The 13,344-nt window shown below is 36.8% G+C and overlaps 2 protein-coding genes across 3 annotated transcripts in view; one reads left to right on the forward strand and one right to left on the reverse strand.

Annotated features, from left to right (window-relative positions):
- The first annotated feature begins 71 nt into the window (after nt 1–71).
- und (methionyl aminopeptidase und) lies at nt 72–4,218 on the forward strand. The gene is made up of 6 exons (XM_011645211.3): nt 72–247; nt 1,338–1,499; nt 1,604–1,920; nt 2,291–2,695; nt 3,015–3,282; nt 3,400–4,218. The coding sequence occupies exons 1-6, from the start codon at nt 103–105 to the stop codon at nt 3,603–3,605; spliced, it is 1,503 nt and encodes a 500-aa protein (XP_011643513.2). The 5' UTR covers nt 72–102; the 3' UTR covers nt 3,606–4,218.
- Nucleotides 4,219–4,221: 3 nt separating this feature from the next.
- Nucleotides 4,222–13,344, reverse strand: part of LOC105431179 (uncharacterized) — a 43,464-nt gene continuing 34,341 nt past the window's right edge. For both annotated transcript variants that reach the window (XM_011645209.3, XM_011645210.3), the window contains exons 4-6: nt 8,478–8,637; nt 6,693–6,864; nt 4,222–6,093 (exon numbers count right to left, since the gene is read on the reverse strand). In XM_011645209.3, coding sequence (XP_011643511.2) covers nt 6,007–6,093; nt 6,693–6,864; nt 8,478–8,637 — 419 coding nt within the window. In that variant the 3' untranslated portion in view covers nt 4,222–6,006. The remainder of the gene's footprint in view (nt 6,094–6,692; nt 6,865–8,477; nt 8,638–13,344) is intronic.

Genomic DNA, 13,344 nt, shown 5'->3' on the forward strand with positions numbered 1-13,344 from the left:
CAGTCGATAATTCGAGTTCGGAATTCGCACGTTTTTTTTACACGAGCGACGGAGCGGCGGAGTTTGATACACCGCGGCATTGTTTGGTCATCACTCTCGAAAATGGCGGCCGTACTGGACGAGGTCGGCAAATCCGCCGAGAAACTCGTGGACGAGGAAAAGGACGAGATCGTCGACGGGGAAGACAAATCCGGAGCGGCGGAGGCTTCGAAGAAGAAGAAGAAGAAGAAAAAGAAGAAGAAGGCCGGTGCGTTCTGTTCGAGTGACGTGTTTCCGCTTAAGTGACTATCCGGGTGTCACACCTTGCGATTCTTTGAGACACGCGGTTTCCCCGGTTCGGACGGGCCTCCTTATTTCCGCCACGATAAAATCGCGTATTCACTCGCTTTTAAACGATCCAAATGCATTCGGTGTTTTTCGCGAGTAGATTAAATTAGCGCGTCAAGAAATATGTACTCGTTACTTGGTCTTCGAAACAGAGCTTTGGAAGTTTTTTAGGCGCAAAAGAACTGCTTCCGTGTCTCGAATATAACGACGCAATGTGGAAATATTTTGTATTAATGCAAAACTTTGATAATTACGAAATATTGAAAGCCCGATTCCTTTCTGTATGTCATGAAATTTTTTATAAATTTGAATAACACATTTATATAGAGCATAATGTACATTTATAAGATTATCTTCATTTGGTAATATCAGGACAAAGTGCATTGACAAACAGATGGATACTTTTATTTATTATATTTTAAATTTGTACTTTTAAATTTTATATTTGACAATGTGATAGCGAAATCACCTTTATTTGTTAACCTATGTGAGAAAAACTTCAAATTACATTTCCTGACTATTAATGGCTTATTATATTTATAAATCGTTGATTTTATTGTCACAATGAAAACGATTTAATTATAAGTTTACAAGAAATATTTGCCACTGTATATATTTGATTTGTAATATTTCAATAAGCATTTCAAAATATAGATTGGCTTATTGCTGTTTTTCGTTTATTTCTTTATATTTTAAATATATTCATTTTCTGGTAAATTCATTTTTTCTATTACAAAAAAATGGGCATGAATGGAAAAACAATAGAAAGATGCTTAACAATAAATATCTTAAGTAAAGTTGAAAGTAGCAAATATAAAACAGGTCACATGATGTTTGAATATTGCAAACAAGGAGAAAGAATAATGTATCTCTAATTTATCTCTAATTTCTACTTGCTATTCTTGCTTCTAAATATCTAATTAAAACTTTTGAATGTTATAAACTTTATATATATCAAGTTATATAGTCAAGTTTTATAAAATACTGACTACTATATATTGTTTATGCAGGTGCTGGAGAAGCTAGTGCAGATGTACCAGAAGGGGAAGAAGATAAGGCTAAGGATGACACCGAAGGTCTCGCAGGAGATATTGTCAAAGGCATTGCTGAAGGTATCGCCGAAGGTATTGCAGAAGGCATTGCCGAAGGCATTGCTGAAGGTATCGCCGAAGGTATTTTCTAGTTCTGTATTTTTGCAATTATATTTACCGACTAAAATTTGATATTAACAATTAAAATGGCTTTTGATAACAAATTACTAACACGAAATTTTTAGGCATTGCAGATGTGATTGCTGAAAATGAAGAAGCCAAAAAGAAAAAAAAGAAGAAGCGCAAACCCAAAGACAAGGGTGGCGTTAAGCAGCAGACAGATCCGCCGACTATTGCCGTGTCGGAATTATTTCCGGATGGTAATTTTCCAGTCGGGCAAGTAATGATTCATGGATCCGCCGGAATAGACGATAGGATGGCGAAAATGCGCTTCACGAGCGAAGAGGCGCGTGCTCTCGACAGAATGCATAATGATATTTACAATGAAGCTAGACAGGCAGCCGAGGCACATCGGCAAACTAGGAAGCATATTATGAAATGGGTACGTATGTACAATGTTACCAAGAACAGATCCGGGCATCAATAAAAATATTTTCTCATTCTGTTTTTCCCAGAATTGTATAACAAGTTTCGTATACTGCAGTTAAAAAAATTATCTGTGTCTATTGATAACTTAACGACATATATTTCATTTATGTCGTTTTATTTACATAATTTATTACATGTAACACACGATAGATCTATATCAAGATAGATAAAAAAAAATGTATAACAAATTTAGCATAAATCTGTAGTATCAAAGATGCAACTTTTTTTTTTTCAATTTTTAAACACATGTAATAAAGTATAAATAATTATACCATATAAATATTAAACGATTCTTGTAAATATATTTTTAATAAATCTTGCAGATTAAACCGGGAATGACTATGATAGAGATTTGTAACGAGCTGGAGGAGACCGCTCGAAAATTGATAGGGGAGGATGGTCTACTGGCTGGATTAGCATTCCCAACCGGTTGTTCCCGCAATCATTGTGCGGCTCACTACACTCCGAACGCCGGCGATCCGACTGTCCTTGAATACGATGATGTCACCAAAATTGACTTTGGGACTCACATCAATGGACGTATTATCGACTGCGCGTTCACTTTGACATTTAATCCCAAATACGACAAGCTGATCGAAGCTGTACGTGATGCTACCAATACTGGTATCAAGGCTGCTGGTATTGATGTGCAATTGTGCGACGTTGGTGCTGCTATTCAGGAAGTTATGGAATCCTATGAAGTCGAGCTGGACGGCAAGACGTATCCGGTATGAAATATAAAATATAAAAGGATGCAAAACGTCATTCGATTTCGCTGTGTTTAATTTTCTTATTTAGATTTATTTTTAAGAGAGAGAGAGAGAGAGAGAAAGAGAAAGAGAAAGAGATTGAATAACTCTCTCACTTACTTTTAAATCAAATTTCTAAAATATACGACGAAAATCTTAATTTAATTTTAAATGTGAATAAACTTTAGTGGATAAATTTTAATTTAATTACAAAAATTTAATCGAAAACATAAATTAATAGACGCAAAAATAATGATGAAATGCAAAAAATTTCATTAATAATCCAGATTTTTCATAGGTGAAATCAATTAGGAATCTGAATGGCCATTCGATTTCGCCCTATCGCATACACGCCGGGAAAACAGTGCCAATTGTCAGAGGCGGCGAGGCGATTCGAATGGAAGAAAACGAGTTCTACGCGATTGAAACTTTTGGATCTACCGGCCGAGGCGTGGTTCATGATGACATGGAGTGCTCGCATTACATGAAGAGTTTCGATGCCGGTTTCGTGCCATTGAGACTGCAAAGCAGCAAGTCTCTTCTCAACACTATCAACAAGCATTTTGGTAAGAGTTTAAAAAGATATTTAATTGTTTAAAAAAAAAGGGGTAAACGAAGTAAAAAGTTAACAGCGTTAATCCTCGCGCTCGAACATCATCATTTTACAAATGTCCGCGTTTTAGGTACTTTGGCTTTCTGTAAGCGTTGGTTGGACCGCGTCGGTTGCACCAAATATCAAATGGCGCTGAAAGATCTTTGTGAGAAAGGGGCAGTGGAAGCGTATCCGCCGTTGGTCGACGTCAAGGGCTGTTACACTGCTCAGTTCGAGCACACGCTCGTTTTACGTCCCACATGTAAAGAAGTCATTTCCCGCGGTGACGATTACTAAATCGGCCGTTGTTTCACAAGAATTATTATCAGATGTCACAAGCTATGTATTGTAATCTCGATGTAACATCATTGTCAAAGTATCGCGTATTCGCCCATTCGATCCACAGTGCGCGACGCGTTAAAAGTAATCATTGTAAGCGACGTTAGCGACGTGGCATTTCTGAATGTGATGTACTGTACGTAACTTCGTCTTTTTTCTCGATCATAAAGAAACATCGACACAGCGACAAAAATGGGTGCTGGTTAACACCCATTTATTAACTTACAACATTTCGAGATGTGTCGCTTAGAAATACGTGTCTTTCGCATTTCTTTCTTTTTTCTCCCACAGGCATAAATGTATACTTCGAGACAAGGATCTATATTCGCTGTTATATCCTTCGCAATGTTTTTTTATCCACTTTATTACTGGTTCCTTACACGTTGGGATGGAAATGACGGGGTTGACGTTTAATGTTGAATAAAATATATTTGGAATCCGAGATTTTATCATTGCGACGATCTCTCCTAAATCGTGATTAAGTTTTATGTTAAAAACGACAAAAACGTAGAGTAACATACATACATATGTGGCAACTGTACAAAAAAAAAAAAAAAAAAAAAAAACGAAAGTATCTGGTTCCTCTATTGGTATATGGATATATTTCCTTACGCATTTAAGCGCGAGTTATATTATAAAGATCGGTTGGTGAATTAAAGTTGTAACAAACTTAACGGCTTACATTATTCTCGACCTAAGATATTGGGGCTCTTCTCGCAGAATTCAAATCTAATGGGCCACGAAATATAGCTAATATTAAACGTCGATTTGACACTTAAATACGATTTCATAATAATTGCTACTCTGCAAGGCAGATATCGGATCTCTTACTGCTGCGTAACGAGGTATAAGAACACATGGTCCCGCGGAGTCCCGACTTGTTGGTCTCTCGTCTCCTAGCGGAAACTACTTTTACTTCCAGTGGCTTTCGTGTAACGATGTAATTCTGCTTTAGTGTTCAAGTAATTGCGCGATTCACCGCGACAAATCGGAAACTTTAACATATTTTCGTGCTTTATAATCAATCGCACATACTTTCGCGGAGTCGTTTCTATCTACGTATTAATCAGATTTATCTATTCGGCTAAGAATGCAGAGGATGAAGTAATGCCACCGTCGGCAATCTAAGTTAAGCTTCGTACAAAATACATTCTTTCTACGTGTCTGGAACCGCGTTGAAGATCGTGGAGGACTCCGTCGTGACTTCCGAGAAGAAATAGAAGGGAAAGCGAACTTCCAGGCACGAAAAGAACTCGAGCGATTAAATTACAGAGCGGCGTCGCTTTGCTCGCGTGTGTACAAACGAAAGGAATAAATTTCATCATCGTTGCGCCAACAAATGTTTTGCGAACAATCTTTGACAGCTGTGTTTCATTCAATTGACTCTGTGACATAATTTTGAACTTTCTTGAATTAAAAAGAATATATTTCTCAAAATCAAAGGTATTCGTATCAGAGACGAGCTTTCTCCCGCTCAGATGATCGACGAACATCGTCCACGAATAAATTCTTCAGCGTTATTTCTCGCCCTATCTCGTCTATCACTACTAATCTATTGTCGATCTGTCCTATTGTGTTCCTATCGCGCCGTCGATGCTCTCACAACAACAAATCTCCGTAATCCTCGTAAGAAAAAATACGTCGGTTACTATATCCTACGTCGACGTTCTCATGTACGATATAACCGGATTATCGTGTTACCTACGATAATTGCTGTATATAATAACGTTACCGTCGACGCGCTAATTGGTCATCAAGCTAAGCTCGGCACAGATTGATTTATCATCAAATGAAGACATGTGGTTGCTTGCTGATTTTTGTATTGTACATCGGGACACCCGATTACGTGATGCGTTTTACGTACGAGACCCACTTGCGCGTTGCTTAGTACGCAAAACGACATTATAATTTACGGCGTCTGAACCGACGTATTGCGTCGCGTCGCATCGCATCATAAAGATGGTTCTAATCCTCGAGACACGATTGGTCCTTCGCGTTGTTTGGAAATGATTTTACAGATTTGACGGGGGCGACGCGCGTCGCACGCTGAATACTCGACGAGACATTTCTCAGAAGAGATCCAGCAGGGATTTTCTTCTTGCTCTGCTGATAGCGATACGCGCTCGTTACGTCCCATCGTGTTATCTTGACGCCTATTGCAAAACAATACACATATTCGACGCGGCAAATGACGCTGCTAATAATCCTCCAGATGTCAAGGAAATCGGGTTATGCATATGTACACTGATTGCGATCGATAAGGCGCCGAAGTGTGAAATTACGAGATCCGTCCGAGCCCCCCGAGCGGACCCAGTCCTCTTCAAACCACAGCTTTCGCGACCTTCGATCTTCATCAGATTCACTGGGACTCGGTGCGAGGTCTCAGCTTCGCTCTCGCTGTTATCAAGAGGTTGCTCGGCGCTTCCGTCGTCTGTGATTGCTCCTGCTGCAAGCAAATTTTAGCAAAATTTAGCACATCGAATACCGGAATACCCAATTCGCTTCTCTGCTTATATACATTTACTTAAATTTACATAATTAAAAATAAATATATTTATACACTTATATATAATACCACAATTATTAAATTGATAATTTTAATATTGCTCATGTTAATAAGCATTTTAAAAATCAATAAATAATTTGTACAAAATATGAAAATGTAAAAAGCTACATTTCAAGCCTGACAAATAATGACAAATCGACGTGTAGTTTGTTGGGCTAAGAAAAATGTACCATAAAAAATTGCATTTCATATAGATATTGTTACATTAATACATATACATAATATATCTTCTGTCGTTTCATGATAGAATGAAACTTTAGAGATATTTGGACCTCTGCTGATCCGAAGATGTCAGAGTTTCAGAATTTTCAAAAGGAGAATGTCAAATGATTCTTTCTTCGATGATTGGACGGATCAGTGGAAAGAGTGAAGGTTTAAAGAAGGTTTCTACTTTTCAAGGGAATGCATCTGATTCCAGGATCTGAAATCTAGGGATATAATTTAAGAGAAACAGATTAGGGGATTATATCTGAGATTACCGTTAATTGAATGTGTCTTGCTCTCTGTTCGATCGCCCTCTGCAATGCGGTCCTGGGATCGTCCTTGTAATTTTCCTCTCGGATTCTTTCAGCCTCCCTTCTCGACGCAGCTTCCCTCTGTTTCTCCAGGGCACGTTGCAACTCGCTCTTTTGGTTCAAGACATTCTTGCCGCTGTGGAAGTAAAGAGAAACGCGCATGCAATAAATCTGTATTCAAGACAATTTTTTTTCTGATTAAAAAGAGGAGAACACGACTTTCGCTAGTGTAATTATATAACAGATTTCCAGAGATTTTACAAAAGATGCAAATGATTTTCAGGGATGTATATCGAAAGTGAAAAAAATAAATATTATAAAAAATTCGCAAGTAAATAAAATAGATAAAGATCCTTGGGTGGCAAATGGAAATTAAAGACATATTTATAAAGACATATTGTCGATCCGATCAGGATCGCGCCTGTAAGATTACGTTGTCTCGATCGCACGTGGAAAAATCGTGCGTCTGAATTACGTGCCAAGGTAAAAGTCGGTAAGCGTGAACCGCTTAATTCCATCGAAGCGTGAAGAATCGCAGGTGTGTTGGCTATACGAGCGCGGCCGTACGTAGTGCTGATTAGACGTAAACGGGGAACTAATGTGGAAACGTATTCGATCTAACGATTCTATCTCGATTGACCGCAATCGGAAATAAGTGTACGTAATTGCGCGGGAAATAATATTTTTTTTTTTTTTTTTTTTTTTTCGATGGAAACTGGGCGTCCGATCCGTGCGATCTGATACTCGATCACGCTCGGATTCGCTCATGATATAAAAATAAATTGTACAACGCAGCCAACAAGTGCCAGCTTTCAACAGGAAGTTTTACACGCGGATAATCGGCTTTCCATTTTTTTCATCGCGAATATCCCCTCTCTCTCTCTCTCTCTCTCTCTCATGGTATTAATTAATATATTAATTAATCCTGAAACGCACATAAGAAAAAAAAAATATTTACTTTAGTCAGAGAATCTCTCGTTCGAAATTCCGGTTTTGCCACAGACCAGATAAAAGAAATTATCTGCCTATTTGAAGAACTTGCTGTAAAGGATACACACTGTTGCAGAATTAATTGTAAAAAGATTGTAAAAAGATAAGAGAAATTTTAGGATGATAATGAATCTATCAAGAGAGCATTTCAAATAAAATATTTTGAGAAAGAAGATTTAAAATATCCTGCTGTAATTCTGGTAAAAAAGAAACAACAGGACGTCTGATTTACGAAGCGTTTCTAATTTCAATTACTATAAAATCAAATAAAAAAAAAAAATTTCGGTCTGAAATCTATTCCATTTGAAGAATTTTTATTACAAAAATTATTATCGTTAAAAATTATTGTCTGTGTTATAAAATTAATATTTATTTTAAGAACCTCTATTATAACGAACCGAAAGTTTTTTTCTACTTTCGAGCTTACTTAGGATTTTTATATACGCTTTGATACTTTTAACAGTTAAGTTGATCTCTTTTGATATTACTTAGCTATTTCAATTTAGAATCACAGAATTTTAAAAACTTCTTCTTAAACCTCAAAATAGAAAATCGTCCATTTTTCATTTCGGATGTAAGAGCCCAATTCATATAAAATGAATCTTTATCACAGTCCTCTAGAACTTAAGAAATCTTGAAATCAAGATAAAAGATAAGATAAAAAAATAAAAACTCGAGAATCTTCATTAGAAAATTATTTTTCCAGGTGACTTAATTTGGCGTTTTAACGAATAAAAATTTTAAAACAAGTCGACTTACATTTTCTGATTGAAGAGTAATTCTCTGTGAAGGTCCTTATGATTAGTGGAGGTAAGGCAAGGGTTATATGGTTTCTTCGGCAAAATCAGGCCGTCTGGTCCCATATGAGGAGCCGGTGGTGGCGGTGGCGGTACGCCCAAAACCGGTGCCATTTTTTTTCCTGAAAGAAAATCGATAAATAATCTACCAAAATCGAAACTCAAATACATCACGATAATTACGAGTTCATACTTTAATAAATTTCCAATTTTCGTGCAAGAAATTGTCTCATTTTTCCAAGAATTCGAGATGAATCTTGAAAGTAAAATTATACAACATGAAACAATAATATTTAATTATAATATAATTTGCATTATAATTAAATAATATTCAATCGTTTTAAGATCTTTTAAAAATTAGACTTGTATGTGCCATTTTTCGTAACTGAAAATAAGATATGATCCAATGATTTCATCCGCTCGATCTTTCAGCTTTATCATAAAGTGGCTTATCATAAAATATTAATTTAACTACGTTACAAAATTTTAATTAAGAATTCTTTTCCCGTGAAATAAATTCAGGAGGCGAAGATCTTTTCAATGATCTGCGCATAATTAAAATGTCCTCTGTGCAGTATCTTCTTCTCGAAAAAGTAACAACTCGATACACATGATCACTCTCAGGATTGACGAAACTGCCAACTTGCGACTGATGAAATATTCACCCTCCAACAACGCTATCCTCGCCCTGACCGAATTATTCTGTTCGCACATCGTCGCGCTGCTCGATTCGTATCGCGACTGAGAAACAGTTTCTCAGCACACGAGAATCATATCAAAGAGACAAAGTTCTATATACTTTTGCATAGGGCTTCGCCTATATAACCGCGTTAATGGGATCGGCTGGCCGCGCGAACGGAATTGTCGGCCGCTCAAGGTAAAACAGACGGTGCGTTTCCGTTGCGATTGAACCGGGTCGAGACTTTTAATCCTCCTTTCCTACGCGTATCGTAAGTATCGTCTTGCGTGTCCGAGTGTGCGCTTTCCACTTCCGTTCCGTTTGCGAGCGTGGACGCAACGCGGTTCCAGATAAAAATCGTGCCGGCGTGTCGAAATCCAGCCAGCCTCACGTCGAGAATCGGGAAGGACGTTTACCGTCGGAGATTTTTCGCGCGATTTTCCTCGATCGGCTTTCTCGGGAGATATTCACTTCTCGTTCTGGCAACGGTCCAAATATCGACAGCGCGCTTGATACATTTGTCGTTCGTATCATCGTTATTTAAGATATACCGCGGTCCTGCCGACTGCTGACAGCATGCCATTTCCGCGTGCTTGAGCGGATAACGTGAAATCGCCAATCGAGTTGAAAAGCCGAAATGACGCTATTCACTCGAATCGCGTCTCGAATCATTTATAACGACGAGAACATTATGACGTAATATATTGGTTTGTACCGGCAAAATTATACAGTCACGTAATATTTATACGTAAAATGATATTAATTTTATGCGTGAAGATTGACGTGAAGAAATGCATACGCGAACATAATTAATTGCAAAGATCGCGATTTGCCTCGTGGAAGTGACCGATGTAAAATGTTGCATGCTTCTCGTGTTACATTCGTGAACCACGGGAAAATGAGCGAATTTATTTCGAGCCCGATAAAACGTTTCGATCGAGCCGCGAAACGAGGTCGCGAAAGTAAGCGAATGTTTCGTTCGCGTGTATCGCGCGGACTGCATACGCGATTTTATGGAAATCCGGTGACAGGAAGAGGTCACGATACTTAATTATGTGACCTCAAAACTCCACGTAGGTTCGATCAACGAAATACCGTATTAAATTAAATTTATTAAGTTTATTAACGAAGGTAGGTTTCTAACGTAGGAAGCGTAGGTTAATTTTTTTTAAAGAAGGAAATGAATGCGAATAGTCAATTATTGTACATCAAATCCTTTCTTGACTTGAAGTTAAATAAAAATAAAAGAAAAAGAAATTTAAAAGAAAGGAAAATTATCAAACTCCTAGCCGAGAGTTGTCTTCTTTGTATTCTCTATTTATTTGTTAAATAAAAATATTTTATTCTATTAAGTTTATTAAGTTCACGCAGCTCAATTACAGATGACGTTACGGAAAACTTCGAGAAAGAGAGAGAGAGAGAGAGAGAGAGAGAGAGAGAGAGAGAGAGAGAGAGAGAGATCGGCGGAAGCGCATTATTTTTGCTTAGCAGAAAAAAATTGCACGTTGTCACGTATATCACATTTCTTAGCTGGTCGTTCACACTCCGATGCGTCTGCTCTGTTTATTTATTTCGCGGTGTCATTGACCCGCCGCGGCGGAGCATTGATCCGAATTTTTGAAAGTTAAGCGAGATAAACCGGCAACAAGCGCACACGCATGCAACGCATCATTAGCGTGCAGATAAGCGTGCAGTACCGAGATAAGCGAGCGCTCGAGCCTCGACAATTAGATACGAGTGCGCGTAATTATTGACGATGAATGACGGAAAGGAAATCGCGCTTTTTCATCTCTTTCTCAAGTGTACGTAAAAGATATTCAAATCACACGTTGCGAGAATCTCTCTCGGAGATTAGCGACCGCTTCACAGAACAGCCGCGATATTCCGATTTTTTTTTATGCGCTACTTCGATAAGATTTAACTTAACACTTATGTTACGTTTCAGAAATAATTAACGGTCTCCGCTAAAAAGCGGAGGCTATAATTTTATTAAGCCATTAAAAAGCTGATTAATTAATACTCAAGATGATCAGGCGTGAAAATAACAACGGACGCCGAGTTTTATGTACGTCGCGTTGTCTCGATTCTCGCCGAGTATTCGCGTGCTTCTGTTGTGTCCGGAGTAACGTTTGATGTAACTGCATCACTGAACTGAAGCATGATGCACAGAAAGATGACGCGCACGACAATCGCGCGGAAGCCTGTTACGCGATTATTTACTTACGCGTCGCGCATCGTCAGCTTCGCATAGGAAATACATGTCGGTGGTCCTGAATCAAACTATCGACTGCTATATGAATTGCTTAATATTTACAATCGCAGCATTTAGAATCGCAAGTATCGCGGATTCATGAAAGACATATTACATATTGCGAGTAAGTAAATATTTTATTAAATTTATATTAATGAAATTCGAACTTATCGCGAGGATTTCCATCCTCTGCTTAAGCCGCGATAAAAAATTTTCTTAAACGCTAGGCATAAAAAAATTAAACATGATATTAATTATATCTATTGATTAAATATGTCACTTTTTATTATTTACTTATTTAATATAAAATAATTAATTTGTTGTTTACCGCATCCCGGAATTAAAATAAACTAAAATTTTTTTTCAAATAAATGAAAAATTAATATTAATTAATAGAAAATGTTAATAAAAATGAATACTAGGTATATTTTGAGTAAATTTTGATAAATGCTAATATCGGAAACTCAAAAATACGATTAAATGTCTTGAGAAAAAGGTTTGAAAGATGACATGCATCGTGTGTGTGTAAAGCATTTTACAAATGGGTCCTTCGTCGCCATTCATATGCAAAGCTGAAAAGAAACCAATAATGCAAAGCCGAAGAAAGTGCAAGCAGATAACAGGATAACAGGATTATATAAAAGCGCATGTTTCGCATTTATCACCTTATTGCATTTCAACAGAAATGATTGAATTTCGATCGGCCACATGTGATAATCATATGGTGATATAATTCTTCTATTACCGCACGTGCGATTATATTCCGACTCTTAACGGCTAAACAACGTTACACAACACATACCGTAATCATAAACTGATAAGGTGATTTTTAGATAAACTACAAGATTTATCTAAAACCCATTAATCTACATAACTTTGCTAAACGATTGCACAATAGACATTTCTACCTCGATATTTCTTGAAATTCAGAGCTATTAATTTTGAACGTAAATATTTGAACGCATAAATTTATATATTTTATACATAAGGGAGAAACCTTTCATGATACAAAATAAACACGGTCGAAAGATTTGCGAAATGGACGGTTCTGGAAAAAAATCTCAGGGATTTCAAACTCTAAGAATCTAAGAATAAAAATACATGAAAATATGATAATCCTAAATATTAGAGATAGTACAATTCCCGAAAAATCAAACAGCTCGTAAAATATCAAAAAAAAAAAAAACGCAAGTGAAAATCGTAATTATTAAACATTTTAGTTATTTACGTTTCGGAAAATGTCTTATTAAATTAAATTAATTGAACTCAAGTAATATTCCATCAAAGCAGAATATTGTCAAGAAACTAATAATTAGAAGTATTTAATATAAATTAATATTTAATTTTAATTGAATTATTAATTATTAATTTTATTAATATTAATAATATAAATTAAGTAACTTAATATATTATTATGTATTTCATATGTATTTAATATATATTATGTATTTAACATATTTACAGTCCGGAAAGGACTTGGTTTACAAATTTTTTTCCTTATCCCACACATCCATCCATATCTTATCCTAGCCTGCAGCACTAAAAAGAAAAAAATTCCTATCATATACCTATTCACTATCGCACTTTAATATAATCTTTAAATACAGTTATCACATTTTCTTTTCCTTCTCTTATATATTTTAAGTAACTTAATGTAAATAATAAAATTTTTCTTGACGGGGAAAGACAACACTTTGGAAAACCCGAGCTCTTTCCCAACTTATCCATTTCATCGATTTAGAGTGGGTCGCAGTGGGTCATCGGTAACGCGGCTCTCTCGACGTGGGCGGTAGGACCAGATCGGATCTGGATTATTGGATTTTACGAGCGGAAAGTGAATTTTGCGCCCGGAACGTCCGGCGAGGCGCGACGCCATTTAATCGTGGAGCGTGTCTTACA

The sequence above is a fragment of the Pogonomyrmex barbatus genome, unplaced genomic scaffold (assembly GCF_055798465.1).
Source record: "Pogonomyrmex barbatus isolate J1 unplaced genomic scaffold, ASM5579846v1 scaffold17, whole genome shotgun sequence".
NCBI lineage: Eukaryota > Metazoa > Arthropoda > Insecta > Hymenoptera > Formicidae > Pogonomyrmex > Pogonomyrmex barbatus.